This window comes from Sparassis crispa (assembly GCF_003851025.1).
Source record: "Sparassis crispa DNA, contig_000005F, whole genome shotgun sequence".
NCBI classification, from domain to species: Eukaryota; Fungi; Basidiomycota; class Agaricomycetes; order Polyporales; family Sparassidaceae; genus Sparassis; species Sparassis crispa.
In genome coordinates, this window is record NW_020939752.1 from 1,234,310 (window position 1) to 1,251,370 (window position 17,061).

The following is a 17,061-nucleotide window of genomic DNA, read 5'->3' on the forward strand; positions in this document are numbered from 1 at the left end:
GTTGGTAGGAAGGTGTGCATCGACTGCGCATGTGCAGTGTGGTGGCGGTTACAGGTTAAAAAGACTGAGTGGGGCAAGACTCGACCCTGTCCGCACTGCTGTGCGCCAACCCCAAATCGGGGCTACCCGAGGGCCGAGTGTTCGCCACAATATTGCTGCATCTCCTTGCATGTTGCTATTGCTGCCTCCTCGCGCTCGACACCTAAAGGCAACTTTGTCATTCCTTTTATTTCGGTGCAGATATTGTAGAACGGGTCAATCAATTTGTTGAGACTTTCACCGCATTTGTTTTCGCCGCATGATGTCATCAGCCACTGAAGGCAAGCCCGATTGTTTCTTGACAATGTAGCTGATTGTGCCTTTGAGAGAATAACACGGCTTTAACCCACTTCACATCGCAACCACCGGCGCGCGTATTCTGCATGGATAATGTGGTCAATGTATGGCACACAGCCGTACAGAGTCGTACAAGGAGTTGTTGTGCACCTCAGTCTATATAACCAGCAACCGTTCTTCTCTTCGTTCAATCAAGACAGCACCCAGCGAAGACCTATCATCCGCATACCAACACCTCTTCCGCACACTTGAGATTATACAGCAAGTTCTCCGCTCATCGTCCTGTGTCTACCTTTCTCACACGCTTTTCTCAGACCGAGTGGCGTCATGAACAACAGTGCCAAAGACATCCCACCCAAACCCGAGGATCCTCCTCTGATCGGAATATCGGTAGAGTGCATTAAGATGCTTTTCTATGGAGTCTACAAAGTGAACAGCGCGGCTTTAAATGCGAACAGCAGAGTGGTCACTGTTGATCCACTCTCGCTCCTCTTACCTGGATCATCCTTGTCTTGCACGAGGAATCCTTCGCGATCCATAAAGCCATGCTGGCCGAATCTGCCTCCGCCTCAGGCATCCGTTCATACAAATTTTCAAGTTGAACAAAGAGGCCCAATTCCCGGTTCCTCATCTCGGCCTGCGCAGAAGCGTCCTGCCGGATCAGACGCTCCCGCAGTTACGGAACGTGTCGCCCCCGGTCGCTGCACAACATTAGCCTCGTCAACTTCCACCAGTCTTCGGAAGTCTGTGGTTATTCACGTACACGAGAGCGACGAAGATAGCGACGAGGAGAGTGATGAAGATATCGAGTTCCCGCTAGAAACATTGCCTGGGACATCTACTAACCCTTGTCGCTGGAATCCCAACCGCCCATCAATACACCATTGCTACATAGAGGGTTGCCGCCATATCTTCACCAACCAGCCTTCCTGGTACGATCTCGCAATGCATCTCGACGTGGTTCATCCACCAGATGATCAGAAATGGCTCTGCTGCTGGCCTGCGAAACCTGGGGAGATGTGCGGCAAGTTGCTGTGTGCGACCAGTCGGACAGACCATGTCTTCCACGCGCACATGCAGGCGGTGCAAACGCGCTGTGTCTTGAAGAACTGCGGATGGACGACCACCGCGCACCCTTGTACATACAGGAGGCATTTGATGACCACACATCGTGTGGATGCAGTGAGTAATTTTCCAGGCTTCGCGTTGTCCGCGGACTAATTTCTCGTGACAGTATCCGAAGTGGGAGTATCCGTGGAGCTTTTGGTGTCCATAGTACAGAATACGAGTCGGCAGCCGTTCCAGCTGGTAACACTGTGCCGTCGCAGGCGACAGGGAATCTGAATCACTTCGATCAAGATCTTATGATTCAAAACACCAACACCAAATGCCCTCTACGCTCTTGTTTTGGGGTTATATAGTAAATCCGCTCTTGTTTCCTAGTAATGTCCACGTGCAAGACTGGTCATCATGATACAATGAATGTTGCACACCGATATCGTCGTTGTCGAGGACTGATCCTCGACCATACTTACAACGGAACAAAGTAACAACACTGATTAGCTTCGGACTGAGATTTCGATGTCTGGCAATGGACGCATTGTGATAAGGAGGACATGTACGGTTTTCATCACACCTAACAGATATCATTTATTGCTACCCATAACTACACTTGATTGGCATTCGCCTTGTTCACTTTGCACCAATTGTTAATACTCAAGGAATAATAACAGCTCTGAACCGCGCAGATGCACGGTGATTGTACGCGTCCTGCGCCTTGTCCAGAGGGAATCTTTCGACGTGGCACTTGATTCCAGAGGCCAGAGCGAACTCCAAGCAATCCTCGGTGTCCTTCGCCGTCCCACTGGGCCATCCACGAATGGAGAGACGCTTGGTAATAAGTGGGCCTAACAAGAACGCTCAGCTACTGCTACCAGCCGGAGACAGACATACGCACCGACAGGAACAGAGACGTTTTCCGTGAGCGCCAGGAGTAAGAGCTCTCCATCAACGGCAAGAGCTTGCACGAGCTCTTGGATGACGCTCGAGTTGGGAGCAGTGCACATAATGACCTTCGCACCGCCGAGCTGCTGTAATGCTTCCGCCTGGTTCACCTTCGATCCGTCGAGATATTCGTACGCGCCCAACTCTAGCGCAAGGTGGCGCTTGGCGCCCGAGGACGAAAGCGCCACGACTCGGTATCCCATGGCGCGCGCCATCTGGATGGCAAGATGACCCAACCCTCTGCGGGATTGTCAGAGCTGTCACCGGATGAATGTAAAGATTCGACATACCCGATCCCCTGAACGGCGACAAAATCAGGGGGAATAGCGTTCATGTGCCGGAGGGAGTCTAGCAGCTGCTCTGAGCAGTGTCCTACACCGATGGAGAGGAAGCAGTGCTCACTGAAAGTGGTGACGCCCGCACAAAACAGGGGCGCTGCTTCAGCTGGGTCAAGTTCTTCCGGAACACTGGCAACGGCCTCAGACCTGAGAGTCACATATTCGGCATATCCTCCATCTCTGAAAATACCTAGGAAACATCGGTGACTGCGGAAATCTGATGGAACCTCACTCACCGTTGATAGCTTCATTTTCACAAGTCATATAGTCACCAGTGCGGCAACGTGAACATATGCTGCAGTGACCACCGTGCCATCCTGAACCGACACGCTGACCGACTTTCCATAGCTTCTCTGTTGGATGCACAGCGACAACGTCACCGACGATCTCATGACCGGGTATCCGCGGGAAGCCCGTCGGGAATATTTGTTCCTTCACCATCTCATCGCTGCCGGTCGTAGCGATCAAGAAATGTTCCTCACATACCACAGTCGAAGAAATACACATACCTAGCGCAGACCCCACATGCGAGGACCTTCACCACAATCTCCCCCTCCTGAGGATACGTCCAGTCAACGGTGATGGCCTTCAGCTGGCCGCCCTTCTCCGTGAATGCGTACGCTTTGTATGTCTTCGGATGGTCGTTGTGGGACATGGCTGTTCAGGAACGATGCTCGAGACCTGATGAATACATTACGCTGGTTGTGCGGGTTTATATATCTGCGCCAGCGCCCGACTCTATCCGTGACCCTGGGAGGTTGGGATTAGCAACCCAGGCCGAACTGGTCTTTGCCTTCCAAGTTGCGCCGTCGTACAATGACGCATAGCTGATCTTTATAATCGCCGCCCGGTCCTCGGTGAGGTTACAAATCAATGATATCTCGTAGAGAACTGTAACAATGAAGAAAAGATCAAAGTGATGTCATTAGAAGTGGAATACGCACTCTCATTCTTGCTGTCGGTGGCAGTAAGTTAGTCCAGACGTCACTCAGTGAGCAACCTAGTGGTTACCAAATTGGGCGTGTTGAGGATATTAGGTGGCTCGACCGGCTGGTTCCGAGACTAGCAGTAAGCCGAGCACCAGTCGAGGTCCGCGATCGGGGAAGTTGCGTCGCAGGCGACAGCCACCATTCACGAAGACATATGTATCTTGACCCCGACTGGCTCTCAGGATATCCGGGTCTGACCGTCCAGCGTTTCCCTCCGGGTTTTCCCTCATTTTCCTCGCTGAGGAAACTTCAGTCACACGGAAATTATAAAATACGATGCAAGCGGATGCCGTAGAGCCAAGTCTGGACCGCGGCAATTGCGGGGTCATAACTTGTATCCCAGCGTCACGGTCTATCGTCAATCAGTACGTCTTCTGTGCACTCACATCCTGACAATAGCATGCATAACATGGTGCAACGTGCAGAATTTGTAACGATCCCGATTGAAGCCGAAGGTACAGTGTTTCCGAAAGTCGCAGTCGAAGCTAAGTTGTATTATCGGTGCCCCACGCGCAGACCCATATACGCTGGAATATAAACATCTATGTCAATACGGGGTGGCTCCATGTTCATATTTACGCCGTGCAATCCCAGCAGCTCAAGGAACAATGACAGCCCTGAACCTTGCTGATCCACGACGGTCGTACGCTTCCTGAGCCTTATCAAGCGGGAACTTCTCCACCATGCATTTGATGCCGTTGGTCACAGCAAACTCCAAGCAGTCCTGGCTGTCCTTCGCCGTCCCACTGGGCCATCCGCGAATCGAGAGACGCTTGCTGACCATGAGGGCTAGCGAGCAAGCTCAGTGACAATCGCTGATAAACCAGGCAAAGAACGCACCCAGAGGAACGTTGGCACTAGGTACAATCGCCAAGCTCAAGAGTTCACCATTGACAGCGAGAGCGGGCACAAGGCTCTCGATGACAGGCGGGTTCGGAGCCGTGCATATGATGAGCTTAGCCCCTCCGCGCTGCAGAAGCGCCTCGGTCTGGTTGACCTTTGACCCGTCGATGTACTCGTGTGCGCCCAATTCGAGCGCGAGCTGGCGCTTCGAGTCGGAGGAAGAGAGGGCGATGACGCGGTAGCCCATGGCATGAGCCATCTGGATGGCGAGATGCCCCAATCCTCTGCAAGAATGTTAGATGCGCCAGTTCTGTTGCTTGACAGCTCATCTCACCCGATTCCTTGAACAGCGACGACGTCGGGTGGAAGGGCGCTCATATGCCGCAAAGAGTCTGCGACGTATGTATGAGTGGAATTCAAGCGATGGCAGGAGATAACTCACTGAACGTGGTGACACCCGCACAGAAGAGTGGGGCGGCCTCAGCGGGGTCAAGCTCCTCTGGAACACTGGCAACGGCCTCTGTCCTGAGGGTCACGTACTCAGCGAATCCTCCGTCTGTGAAGACACCTGGAGCCAGGTAAGCCTGTCAACTAACTAGCGCGAGCCGTCGTACCATTGACCTGTTGCTTCTCGCAGGTGACGTAGTCGCCAGAGCGGCAGCGGGAGCAGGTGCTGCAGTGACCGCCATGCCACCCTGAGCCGACACGCTGCCCGACCTTCCACACCTTCTCGGTGGGCGGCACTGCTACGACGTCGCCGACGATTTCGTGTCCGGGAATGCGGGGTAAGCCCGTGGGCAAAAATTGCTCCTTGACAATGTCATCGCTGCCCAGGAGGAACATTGTGTTCAGCGCTTTTACTCGTCCAGCAGTAAACAAGGGGCTATACCTAGCACAAACGCCACATGCGAGGACTTTGACGACGATTTCACCGTCCACTGGGTCGTGCCAGTCGACGGTGACGGGCTTCAACTGGCCCGACTTCTCCGTGAATGCGTATGCCTTGTATGACTTGGGCAAGGACATGTTTCGTTGTGGTTGTGGTTATGAATTGCTGCTACTCATTCCGCTTCCTGGACGACCTTATATACATCCTCTGTCCGAGTCTGTCGGCTTCTAGGCATGAGCAATATTAGTAACTTCGCTCACCACCGAACACCCTGCGATGCTGTTCGGCACCCGTATGAGCATCATGGTCTCAGTGCCGGATGGATCGTACGCGTGAACGGACGGTTACGAGACAACGATTTGACGAAGGCTGGGCAGCCAGTATCGGCGAGCGAGAACCCCGGACATCTTCTGCTTCCAGTTGCGTGCCCTGCGGGAGAGATAGCAGTGGAAGCTCGGACATGAATCTGATCGGACAATAGATCTATGGATGCGGAACTCCAAGCTTCAGCATCATCTACAAACTTCTCCTCGCCGTTGCACTGCACCCGCAAAGCATTGGTGTCGCGTTCAATCTCTGCGCTGGTAAGACATATTATTCAAGGACTCCCCATAACGAGCCCTGGGAAAACACTCAAGGTATCAGGGTGAACGATAGAATGATTATGTAGATGCAGTGCGATCTGCATCTGCATCGGCATGATCTCAGCATCGCCGGAGGTTCCTGCAGGAGCAACACGACGCAAGCGTAGCTCAAACCCGCATCGATCAACGGCGTACATGACGTATAACCCAAGGCTCACATACAGATTCTTGAAGCTTGGGCCGAGGCAAGACCGACGGTTGGCCGAGAGGAGGAGATAACAGCAGCGCTTATTTTGCATCAAGCAGACGCACACGACAGAACTTTGTACCTTGCTGATACACATTACATGTTACGTGTGCTTGGAACGTCCGAGCGTGCCCGGACGAGCTTGAAGCCGGCATTTATTGCGTGACAAGATCTAGGTGATTCAGAGGCAAAGCCACTTGAAGCAGGGCAGCTTCTAAATCGTCTTCAAACCTTTCGACACCCATGTTTCTGCTTGTGCTCCTTCCACCCCTCCTTCAGACATTCGGTCGAGCAAAAGACGTACTTTCCCCCGCAGGAGCCGCATTTGCGCCAGGTGTTGCTCACAGAACCGCAGGTGAAGCGGCGGGCCCACGGACCCATCTTTGGCGAGCGCACGTTCCGCTCCAAGTCAGCCTCAGAGAAATACCCGCCAGGCATGTCTATTGACAGTTGCCAGACATCTCCAAATGTGCGACTCTGGACGTGCTTGGAGGGCACGAATTCTGAGTTGGTGTAGCATACACGCTTATCAGCAAGGAGAGTTTACAATGTTGTGATTGACTTGCCCCCATATAGGTACATGCGACCTGTATCCTCGTCGATGATTGATTGGGCCTGTACACGGTACGAGGGGAATCCGCGGGTGAGTACATGTTTCCAGATTCCAGTTGAGGGGTCGAGCATGAAGGTGTCGCCAAAGTATGCGTAAGTATAATGCAGCTCCCCGATGATGGAAGACCACGAGAATTATACCCGATATAAACGCAGACCCGGTCGAGCACCGAGTTGTATGTGCATGCCATCTCACAGCGGGGGGGCCGGGAAGTTCCCGCGGATGCGCCCCCTTCGCCACGATTTTCCAGGGATGTCGTACGACCACATGTCCTCGTAGTTGTAGTCCTCCAGATTTCCGTACGGCCTGTGTGCGATGTACGCGGACTGGCGCCCGATGTTACCGTAGAGAATGTACAGACGTTTCTGGGCGGGTATGACCCGGCTGCTCGCGAATCGCCGCAACATCGGCATGGTGTTCGTCGCCTTAGTATTGGTAGTCCCGCCTAGGTGTGTCCATATCAGCGTACGCAGGTTGAGTGCCATGAGGACGTTGTTGCCTAGCTCTGCGAAGCGGTCTGTTCCGCCGAAGACGTACATGACATCCTCGAAGATCTCCATGCAGTATTCCGTCACTTTATTGAGATAAGGCCACGACTTGCCAGCGAACTCCGTTAGAACGTTCGCCCACTTCTCCGTAACCAGTCGAAGGCGAAGATCTGTTTTGTGGTTCCGGAGAACATCCATGCTTTGTTCCATACCTACATTACTTGATTGAGATGTGGCGCCCGAGGGTCCGCAAGGCGGCGCCATTTCTTTGTGGGTGATGCAAGATCGAGACACCTTGGGTGGGTCAGCTTACGTTGCCATCAAGTAGTGGCCATCCTCACCAAAGATCGACGTGGTCCGACAGTGTCTAGGGCTGTCTGCCAGTCACATAAAGCTTGCTCTTCCATATCCAGGTAGAGAACCCGAATTGGCTTCGAGGCACGGCCCCGCCTGTGAAGTCGAGCTTCGTCCACGCACCGCGAACTTGCGAGGCTGGTTCCCGTGATTGACCACTTATCGACGTACGTGGGCTCGGGATGGCGGAGTTGCACTTTGTGTACGGCATCGGACTCGCGCTTCAGCTCTACGGTACGTGGCAGGCCTTGTCTGACCATGCAGCCGATGCACATGCCGCGGTGCGTGAAGAACGTGCGTCGCCGTGTTGCCGAGTCTACACATAATGCGTGAGTACATGTTTTCGGCTTGCATCCGGTACTGAGGATTGGTTAGCGTGATGAAACGGCACACTCTGCGAAGATTGAGAGCCTACTGCATAGTGGTTTTCAATATACCTGGACGTGCATGAATGCTGCAGCGGTAACCATCAGGTATTATAGCACTAGATCAAAGACTGCACTTGCGCAATTTATCCGGGTGAGTGGCCGTCGTCTGGCATATGAAGAGAATTTGTATTTCCTGCAGCCAGTCCATCGCCTGCCCGTGGCACATCAGCATCTCTCTGCGTAAATACACTACACACGTACTCCATTTAGCTCTTCCATCTCCAGGCAGCATCGCGCGACTCCTTCGCAGCGCTCCACTAAGTCCAGTTGTTCCTTCCAGTGGCCTTCGCTCGCCAGGAGTGTCATGTACCTCGGATTGATATACTCCTTCGCGGGAAGTGCAAAGTCGCGCGGAATGATCGCTCTCATGGCAAGGATGTATTTATCTTTTGCATGTTTATACTTGCCCTTTTTTAGAAGCTCGTCAGCCTGTCTGTTGATCCATAGGCTGCGGAGGCACGGGGAACCGCTGTCTGTCATGGCCTCCCACTGCCATTCTAAAGGCAGACTGTTACTGAAGGATAGAACGTCGAGCTCTGGGCGGAGCTCCTTGTAGGTATATATACGGGGTGCCTCTTCGGCCATCCTACAGAGAAAGTTTTCTGATGAGGTTTTTCGCGTGATTTATGGAACTCACCTTGACTTGCGATCTAACGTTCTTCGGATGCGTACAAATTCAATCCGAGCTGAGAGAAAGGTTACAAGTTGGCAAAGCGACAGATGCGTATATATATATGCGACTCGAACGAAGAAGTCAATGATGAAATTAGGCCACAACGCTGAGCACATGACTGACGCGTCGCGACGCGTCATTAGAAACGTGTCTGAGAGAGGGCTAGGTGCATTTATCTCATAAACAAATGGTCTGTATGACAAACACTTTTCGTGTCCCCAGTTCAATTAAATGAGTTACATCAACTGAACGCTCCAAATCAACATGGAATCTCCGCGATGCGCCACAATGGAGGAATCGCCGTCGACCATATTTGCATTGATCACCACTTTCTCTTCCGCAAACTCGGCACCTTCAGCTTCAGTGAACACGTTCTTCCACATTTTATGCCAGGATGACGGGGAGTGGCCGTAGCGCGTCCTGACGCACGAATAACATGAGTCACAGGTCAAGCCGTACATGCCTAGATGAAAAGGGAGGCGATCCTCACCGGCCCAAGTGATCGTCGATCATACCCTCCTTCACCAACCCGCAATGTCTCCCGAAGATGATGGCCCCGCGTTCCCTCTTCAGGAGTACAGCCAGACCGAGGGCGATCGCGTTCTGCGTCGCCTCGTAGAACAGATGGAACAACGCTCCTGTATAGATGTGCGTTACCGTACCTCGCAGCTGGGAGAGATTGGTGACCTGCGACAGGTACGGCGTTACTGGTTGCAGTGAAAAACACGGGGACGTCGAAGATGTTGGAGGTGAAGAAGTGGATGGGGGACGTCAACACATCTTGGTAAAGTTTGTGACTCGTATCGATGTATTCCTGCCTGAGGTCACATCCAAGAATGTTCGCGACGGGGTAGCTGTCGTAGGCCAGCTTCCGAACGTCGCTCCCCACTTGACAGAGGAGTATGCGTTATTATATGCGCTCGCAATAAAGAACCCACGTACTGCAGCACCCCAAGTCGAGGAACCTTGTATTTCCGGACTTCCCAGCAGCCAGTACCATCGGATAGATGGAATTGCCGCACATCATGAGGCTGACATAGTGGAACGCGCGGATGCACGGGTATGGATACATGTCACTAGAAAAATTCGTCAATATACCACGAGCGCATGAACGTGACAGAGATAATCCCACTATGCTCTATCGACACAATGATTAGTTGGCATAGTGTTGGAGGAGATCTAGGGCTCACTCTTTCTGCACTCCGAGGATTCTCCGTTGCAATTCCTCGTCGTCCTGAGTAATGGTCGCATGAAGAAACTCCGTCTCCACATCGGACAACTTCAACAGCGACGGATCCAATGGGGGAATCATTTCTGCAGGAACTCGACCCTCTGGTGTGATTTCGGACATGATGGAAGTCGAACGGAAGGGAGCTGTGATGGTATTTGTCTGAAAGGCAGGACCTTCTGCGCTGGATTGATTGCATTGATAGTAGACGTATGAACGATGCCTGCGTCTACTCCAGCGCCCAGTCTAGGATTGGATCCTTGACATAAGATCTGGAATTCCCTGATTGGCCAATCGATCAACTTGCACGGACGGTCGTCAGCGTACTGTACAATATGGGTTCATACGCAATTCGACGAGCGGAAGGTGCAGTGATGCTCGACGAAATAATATGGGGACTCACCACTGGCCTACCACAAATTGAATATCAACACAAACACACATGAACCAATTCCAAAGCTAGTAGAATTACAATATTAATGTTATACTTCGCTACACTGACTGCTGGAAATACACGTTGAGATCCACCGAACAGCTCCATGGCGCCCGAATTTTCGAAGAGCTCACACGCCAGGAAGGCCATGGCCTGTGAGATGAGCAAAAAACCTGACCGACTGGAGAACACACGCACCTTCACAATACTCCGGTGTCTCCTCGTCGATAAAAGTAGAAGCACTCGCTGCATTTTGGTCACTCTGGGTTATAACCCTCGTTAGAAAAGCGGACAAACCATCGCGGCTCACCACTCACCATGTTCATGCCGGCCTTCTGGCCAACGGCCTCAGTTCCATGCTCCGGCCAATTCTTCTGGCCCGAGCTCTGAGTGGACTGCTTTTGTTCGGAGCCTTTGGGGCCGCCAGCGACGCCAGACCCATGTCCGCCGCCCATAGTCTCCTGGCCTGCCTGCCTGGTCTGGTCGTACACGCCACCCACCCCCTGTCCCTGGTCGAACGCCTGAGCGCTACTGCTAAGGCCTCACTCGTGGCTGCTCGCCTTGGAATTCTGCCAGTTGCTGTCGTCCATGTTCTGCATCAAATGAGGCTGGTAAAGTTTGAGAGCGTACGTGGAATTTGAGAATGGACTTGCATGATTTAAATATGACGGAAGCAACGATCGCCATGACATCACTGTGGATTTGCCGTGACGCGTCGGGGTGACGAGTTACCAGTTACATGTCACTGCCAAGTCACATGTCAGATGACCGCGAAATTGCCAGACAACCTCGAGGCTCGCGCTGTCGGAGAGGATCTTTATCAGGAACATTTGAGCTCGTAATGCCGAAGAAGGCACAAAGGCCCAAGAAACAGCCCTCTCGCGTTAGCAATATCCGTCTCGATTCTCCTCCACTGATAGGCCCACCTCCGACAAAGAGACAGAAGGTCAAGCCTCTCTCATCCGTGAGTCGCATTGAAATATTTCACGCATTGTCATAGTTGAACTACTGTATTGTCAGCTTGCGAAGCCGCCAGTGTTCGGCCTCACTGGGAGCCAACCAGGACTGTCGTCGCAGAGTGATCCAAAGAAGAAGGGGAAGGAGAGGGAGACGCCAAGATTGAGCGAGCATGAGAAGCTCGGTGCGTAACCTTGTTCGTCCTCTGTGCGCTTTTGCTGAGAGATTGTGCATGCAGACGATCTCATGTGGGTGGACAAGTATGAGCCTACTACCGAGGTAGATGCTGCCTGTCATATATGACGACAAGGTCTCAACTTACTGGGGTAGGCAGATCTGGCTGTGCACAAGCGGAAGGTCCAGGAAATCCGTCAATGGCTGCTAGATGCATTCGATGGCGGGCCTTCGGGGAAATTGAAGAAATATCGCGTACATCGCTCTTTTTCTACGTCACCCTCGCACACACAATGACGTACCCTCTCACCCAGCGCATACTCGCCCTCACGGGCCCGGCGGGCACGGCCAAGACGACGACGATACGCGTCCTGTCGCGCGAGCTCGGCTTCGAGATTCTCGAATGGCGGAACACCATGGACGAGCGGTTCTCCCGCGACGATGACTTCGCAGAGGACATGGAGTACGAGGGGCTCTCGGACAAGTTCCGCACCTTCCTAGAGCGCGCATCGAGTTGCAACTCCATCTTTCCGTCTACTACCACCAAACCATCCTCCTCTCGCCCATCTCAAGCGGCGACCGGCCCCCGGCGGCAGATCATCCTGCTGGAGGACCTGCCTAACATCGCGCACGCGAGCACGCAGGCAGCTTTCCACGCGGCACTGGAGGCGTTCGCGGGTGTGCCGGAGCCAGGCGTCGCGCCGCTGGTGTTGATCGTCAGCGACGCGGGCTTGCGGGGTGAAGACGGTGAGGACGTGGGCGGCGCGTGGCGGGCGCGCGGCCGGGAGGCGCTCGATATCCGGAGCGTGCTCCCTCCTGCACTGCTGAACTCGTCGTGCGTCACACAGATCGGGTGCGTGTGGTGCCAGCGTCGTCACTGGCTCATTGCTGATGGTATCGCGCATTGCAGGTTTAACCCAATAGCGCCGACGCTCCTCAAACGTGCACTGCAGCACCTGCTGGACACGCACTTTGCCGCGGCGGCCGTGGGTGCGCCACCTGCGAAGAACTTGTTGAATGCCGTCGTCGAGTCTGCAAACGGCGACATCCGCAGCGCGATCATGGCGCTGCAGTTCGCGTGCGTTGCAGAAGCGGCAGCACCCGGGCGCGGCGGGAAGCGCAGCAGGAAGGCGGGTGGCCCGTCTGCGCGGGTGCTCCTCGAAGCGGTCACGCGGCGCGAGCAAAGCTTGGCGCTGTTCCATCTGCTTGGGAAGTTGCTGTACAACAAACGTGCGTATTTCATTTGGATTATGTAGTCGAAGAATCTAACGGGGCACGTAGGAAAGGGCGACCCACCAAACGCGTCTGCTGCTGCGAGGGATATACAGCGCGACAAAGAGATCGACGCGAGGCTCAAGGATCCGCCATCCCTCCCTTCGCACCTGAAGGAGCATGAGCGGCGGGCGAGCCGCGTTGATATCGAGGTCGGTGGCACTTCTCCTCTTCTCGCATAGCCTGAGTTGACTGTCCCTTGTCAGATGCTGTACGCCGACACGCCGATCGATGCGTCCCTCCTCTCGCTCTACGTCCATCAGAACTACACGCAATACTGCAACGAGCTCGACCAGTGCGACGCCGAGGCGGACTGGCTGAGCTGGCTCGACGCGAGCGGCGGTGAGGCGGTAAGAAATTTCCCCTTCTCTCCTCCCCTGTCCTCTCTAACGGCCCCCAACGACTTGTCTGTGGCACGGCGGGACAGTGGTACCAAGCGAACCCGCACCACTTCCACCTGCTGGCGTTGGGGACGCTGCACGCGCTGCCGTCGCCGGTCGCCCGGCGCGGGCAGAAGGCGTACAAGCCCGCATTCTTCGAGGTGCTTCACCGCGAGCGCGCGGCGGAGGACAGTGTACGGGACGTGCAGGCGTGGCTCCGGCGGGTGAGTCCCCTTCGCGGGCATGGTCAAGTGTGTGTGCTGATGCGTGGGCGCGTGTAGCACGAGGAATGGCGCGCGGGCGGGTGGAGCCGCCTGAACGTCGCGCTGGAGCTGGGCGGGGTGCTGGGGGCACGCGAGCATGCGGGTGAGTGCATCGTTGATGGCGGGGATGTGTGTGCGTCGTTGTTCACCCTTGAGGGGACGCGCGTTTACAGGAGGGGCTGCGCCACCGCCGGGATCGCACAGGCTATTTTCGAAGATGGAGTTTGCGCGGGAGGCGGGGCCGCTTGTGCAGGTCGACGAGGAGGGTGACGTGCCGCAGGACATGCTGGGAGATGAGAACATTGGATTTACGGAGGGGGCCGGGGAGGGAGAGGCTCACGGTGGTGGGTGGTTGGAAGGGGATGATATCGAGGAGTTCTGATCTGTTGCTCTGGTGGCGGGTCGTTACAATTGTGCTATATTTTATGGGTGCTTGTGCTTGCGCTGGTGCTGGTGCTGGTGCTTGTGTTGTGTTCGGTATAATATAATGATGATCTCAGAAATTTTCGGGGATGTTCTGTATTTTGATTCTGGATGGCAGCGCGCCTGCCCCAGAGACCCAGGCAGAGGAATCAGCGAACAGACGCGACGCGTCTGTTACGCATCGAACACGATCACGTGGTATGACACAAGTAGTATCTGCGATTATATTCACGTTTTCATCCGCCGAGAGACAGGAAATCAGTTGGGATTCAATCACAGGAATGTGCAAAACATACCATGGTCATCCCGTTAACTGACGATAGAACGCAAGAAACAATTTTAGGACTGAAAATCGTATCTGCAGTGCGCCAGTCCAACCAGGTCCGGTACCTGTCAATTTGGCTCAAAAAATATCTAGTACATTCCGGATCCTACATCTTATAACATCTTCAGAAAGCATATGCCAGTGAAGTTACATGCTGGTACTGGTGGAGATGAAAGAGACAACTCCAGGAAAAACAAATATGTGCCTACCCCCACCTATGTGCTGTAGAGATGGGAAAAAATGGAAAGTAAATCCGCACAATACTCGATTTGCTCCTGGCAGGACGACATAGCTCTCCTAAACCTCTGAAGTTGCAGAGCGCAATACTCTACCCGGTATTCCGCCGCAAGCTTCTGCGTGTGCCACTCGTTTCGAGCTGGAAGGGCCGCGTCCAATGCATCCCGCTTCTCCGAAAATCCAGCTCCAGCGCAGATTCGAGCACCAAAGCAGCCACCGCATCGTCGGCATTCTGAAACCCATCCACACACTTCTTCAAGGCGTCTCTGTATAACCGCAACTGCGCACCACAAGGGTTCGCCCGAACACTCATCGCCATCTTTAGGGCCCGCTACTCGTTTAAGGAGGTGTGAATGAGTTCACGTATCAAAGTGGGATCGAGATGGTCCTTCTCCGAAGGCAGCCATCGCACCTAATGTTTATATTCAATCGTGCGCGTCCTCTATGCGAGTATTTAGATAATCCATACCTTGCACTCAGCGGCAGCACTTGTGCAACATGATTCTGAGGAGGGTAAAGATGTCATTTGCAGTGGACTGTGGTATGCGTGGGTGGGTCAAGTCAATGCCAGTGCACAGAGGGTGTCGCTCTTATATTCACGGGCATTCATGCAGATTCTGTTCATGCAGATTCCGATTCATGTTGATTCTGTTCATGCAGATCCTGATTAACGCAGATTCCGATTCACGCAGATCGACATCGGGGATGAGGCATGCACGTGACCTTGCGTTTGCACACATCCGAGATGTACACCGCATGTTTTAAAAAATAACTTTGAACAGCATATGTCCGTATGCGTCCCAATTGCATGCACAGAATGAATTAATTTACGACCAGATGCACTTTCGTCGATCGCAGCTACATCATCACATGACGCAAGTCGAATCTGCGATTATCTGAGTCCGGAGTCCTATCATAGTCAGCGCCGGCGCTCTCACCTACTCTCACCGCAACCACCAGCGCGCCAGCTACCAGCCACCAGCCACTGCCGATCCCAATTTGTGTGCTCAGGATGCCGATCGCGCCGCCGCTCAACTTCCCCAAGTGGCTCAAGGACAATGGGGAGCGCCTCCAGCCGCCGGTGAACAACTTCTGCCTGTATTCCGGGCACGACTTCATCGTCATGGCCGTCGGGGGTCCCAATGAGCGGAACGATTACCACGTCAACGAGACCGAGGTGCGCGCCGTTCGACGCATTATTTAAATAAATCGGGGAAGTAAAAGCGAGAACACCGGTGCAGGAGTGGTTCTACCAGCACAAGGGCGGGATGCTCCTGCGCGTCGTCGATGGGGACGAGTTCCGGGATATCAGGATCGGGGAGGGCGAGATGTTCCTCCTGCCGGGTGCGCGTGATTTCTCTGTAGTCTTACTCGTAGGTTGTATGCGCGGGCTGACGCTGGTGGGCAGCGAACACGCCGCACAACCCTGTGCGCTTCGCGGACACGATCGGGCTCGTCGTCGAGCGCGTCCGCCCGGACGACGCCACCGGTGCGCTACCCTCCTTTGTCTTTCTGTGATTCCGCGCTGACTCGCGCGCACAGACCGCCTGCGGTGGTACTGCAAGGCGCCGGTGCACGCGAAGCCTACCATCATCCGCGAGGAGAAGCTGCACGTCACGGATCTCGGAACGCAGCTGAAGCCGATCATCCAACACTGGATGAGCGACCCGGCGGCCAGAAAGTGTGCAGAGTGTGGGGCGGTGGCGGAGGCCAAGTAAGGGAGTGAAAGGGTTGAAGGTCAAATGTCAGAATTGGACGGGTGTATGATATCTGTTGGTATGTTGGATATCCTTATGCATATCATCATTATGTTCGCGTTGCGGTTGGTGACAATTTATGTTGTACTGATGGTCACTCTGTTGAAGGCTCTGATGCTGGTCTTGCGACTCGCGCGATAATGCTGTGGCAGCTGCGGTGGAACGGTGAAACGGATGAGATTAACTGACTACGCCAACTACATGGCTCGGGTACAGAAAGGCACCTACCTCTTCAGCTACGGTGGGACTGTCTCGGTGTGTGGAACATGTCGTGATGCAGTTTTCGTATGTCGTCCGCACGGATGGCCTAGAGGAACTGCGGACGGTGGAACGACTTGTTGCATGCCTAGCTACCCGATGGGGAGCCTTCGGGAGCGTGGTGAGCTGAAATGCTTGAGCATGAACTGACGGCAGGCGTATAGAATATAGCAGCGGACGACGAGAGCGAGCGCGAGCTACGAGGCCTGCAGGACTCGGACATACCTCGGAGATGGCCGGCCCTGCTGATTAGATGGATCGCGGCTATGCGATTGGCTGGGAACGTAGTGTCACAGGGCGTGACTGGACGCGACATCACCGACGTCATCGACTCAAGTTCGGCTTCAGTGGTGGCTTCCAGCAGAGCACTGCAGGCAGCAGCGGTGGGCAACGTGGCACGAACGCTTGGTACGCGTGAGCCGGCATGTTGCGTCCAGTCGTGTTTACCAGAGGTGGGTCCGGCCAGCCGGCGCTTGCAGCGATACCAGCTAGGAGGAGATGACGCGAGCTGTCCCCTATCCTACCTATATAACAACCATCCCGCCCGTTCCCCGCTCCAACGCATCCT

At 54.3% G+C, this 17,061-nt stretch overlaps 9 protein-coding genes across 9 annotated transcripts; 3 read left to right on the forward strand and 6 right to left on the reverse strand.

Moving 5' to 3' along the window:
* Positions 1-442: 442 nt before the first annotated feature.
* Positions 443-1,612, forward strand: SCP_0604430 (hypothetical protein; the record flags this gene model as incomplete). The annotated part of the gene is made up of 3 exons (XM_027759576.1): positions 443-597; positions 651-1,518; positions 1,571-1,612. The coding sequence occupies 3 exons, from the start codon at positions 443-445 to the stop codon at positions 1,610-1,612; spliced, it is 1,065 nt and encodes a 354-aa protein (XP_027615377.1).
* Positions 1,613-2,052: 440 nt separating this feature from the next.
* Positions 2,053-3,333, reverse strand: SCP_0604440 (Alcohol dehydrogenase patD; the record flags this gene model as incomplete). Its single annotated transcript, XM_027759577.1, has 6 exons — positions 2,053-2,243; positions 2,294-2,580; positions 2,631-2,688; positions 2,743-2,868; positions 2,915-3,126; positions 3,188-3,333. The coding sequence occupies 6 exons, from the start codon at positions 3,331-3,333 to the stop codon at positions 2,053-2,055; spliced, it is 1,020 nt and encodes a 339-aa protein (XP_027615378.1).
* A 932-nt stretch (positions 3,334-4,265) lies between these two features.
* Positions 4,266-5,536, reverse strand: SCP_0604450 (Alcohol dehydrogenase patD; the record flags this gene model as incomplete). Its single annotated transcript, XM_027759578.1, has 5 exons — positions 4,266-4,456; positions 4,508-4,794; positions 4,845-4,902; positions 4,953-5,078; positions 5,125-5,536. 5 exons carry the CDS (start codon positions 5,534-5,536, stop codon positions 4,266-4,268), a joined length of 1,074 nt encoding a protein of 357 aa, XP_027615379.1.
* A 1,498-nt stretch (positions 5,537-7,034) lies between these two features.
* On the reverse strand, positions 7,035-7,529 carry SCP_0604460 (hypothetical protein; the record flags this gene model as incomplete). The annotated part of the gene is made up of 1 exon (XM_027759579.1): positions 7,035-7,529. One exon carries the CDS (start codon positions 7,527-7,529, stop codon positions 7,035-7,037), a length of 495 nt encoding a protein of 164 aa, XP_027615380.1.
* A 645-nt stretch (positions 7,530-8,174) lies between these two features.
* On the reverse strand, positions 8,175-8,698 carry SCP_0604470 (hypothetical protein; the record flags this gene model as incomplete). Its single annotated transcript, XM_027759580.1, has 2 exons — positions 8,175-8,264; positions 8,315-8,698. 2 exons carry the CDS (start codon positions 8,696-8,698, stop codon positions 8,175-8,177), a joined length of 474 nt encoding a protein of 157 aa, XP_027615381.1.
* A 472-nt stretch (positions 8,699-9,170) lies between these two features.
* Positions 9,171-10,137, reverse strand: SCP_0604480 (hypothetical protein; the record flags this gene model as incomplete). The annotated part of the gene is made up of 5 exons (XM_027759581.1): positions 9,171-9,206; positions 9,277-9,674; positions 9,729-9,862; positions 9,919-9,924; positions 9,977-10,137. The coding sequence occupies 5 exons, from the start codon at positions 10,135-10,137 to the stop codon at positions 9,171-9,173; spliced, it is 735 nt and encodes a 244-aa protein (XP_027615382.1).
* A 440-nt stretch (positions 10,138-10,577) lies between these two features.
* Positions 10,578-11,046, reverse strand: SCP_0604490 (hypothetical protein; the record flags this gene model as incomplete). The annotated part of the gene is made up of 4 exons (XM_027759582.1): positions 10,578-10,600; positions 10,646-10,709; positions 10,765-10,956; positions 11,008-11,046. 4 exons carry the CDS (start codon positions 11,044-11,046, stop codon positions 10,578-10,580), a joined length of 318 nt encoding a protein of 105 aa, XP_027615383.1.
* Positions 11,047-11,288: 242 nt separating this feature from the next.
* Positions 11,289-13,875, forward strand: SCP_0604500 (P-loop containing nucleoside triphosphate hydrolase protein; the record flags this gene model as incomplete). Its single annotated transcript, XM_027759583.1, has 11 exons — positions 11,289-11,411; positions 11,468-11,588; positions 11,643-11,683; positions 11,735-11,833; positions 11,893-12,431; positions 12,489-12,808; positions 12,860-13,002; positions 13,057-13,200; positions 13,278-13,454; positions 13,512-13,596; positions 13,667-13,875. The coding sequence occupies 11 exons, from the start codon at positions 11,289-11,291 to the stop codon at positions 13,873-13,875; spliced, it is 2,001 nt and encodes a 666-aa protein (XP_027615384.1).
* A 1,615-nt stretch (positions 13,876-15,490) lies between these two features.
* Positions 15,491-16,196, forward strand: SCP_0604510 (3-hydroxyanthranilate 3,4-dioxygenase 2; the record flags this gene model as incomplete). Its single annotated transcript, XM_027759584.1, has 4 exons — positions 15,491-15,655; positions 15,720-15,822; positions 15,887-15,967; positions 16,021-16,196. 4 exons carry the CDS (start codon positions 15,491-15,493, stop codon positions 16,194-16,196), a joined length of 525 nt encoding a protein of 174 aa, XP_027615385.1.
* Between the last annotated feature and the right edge of the window lie 865 nt (positions 16,197-17,061).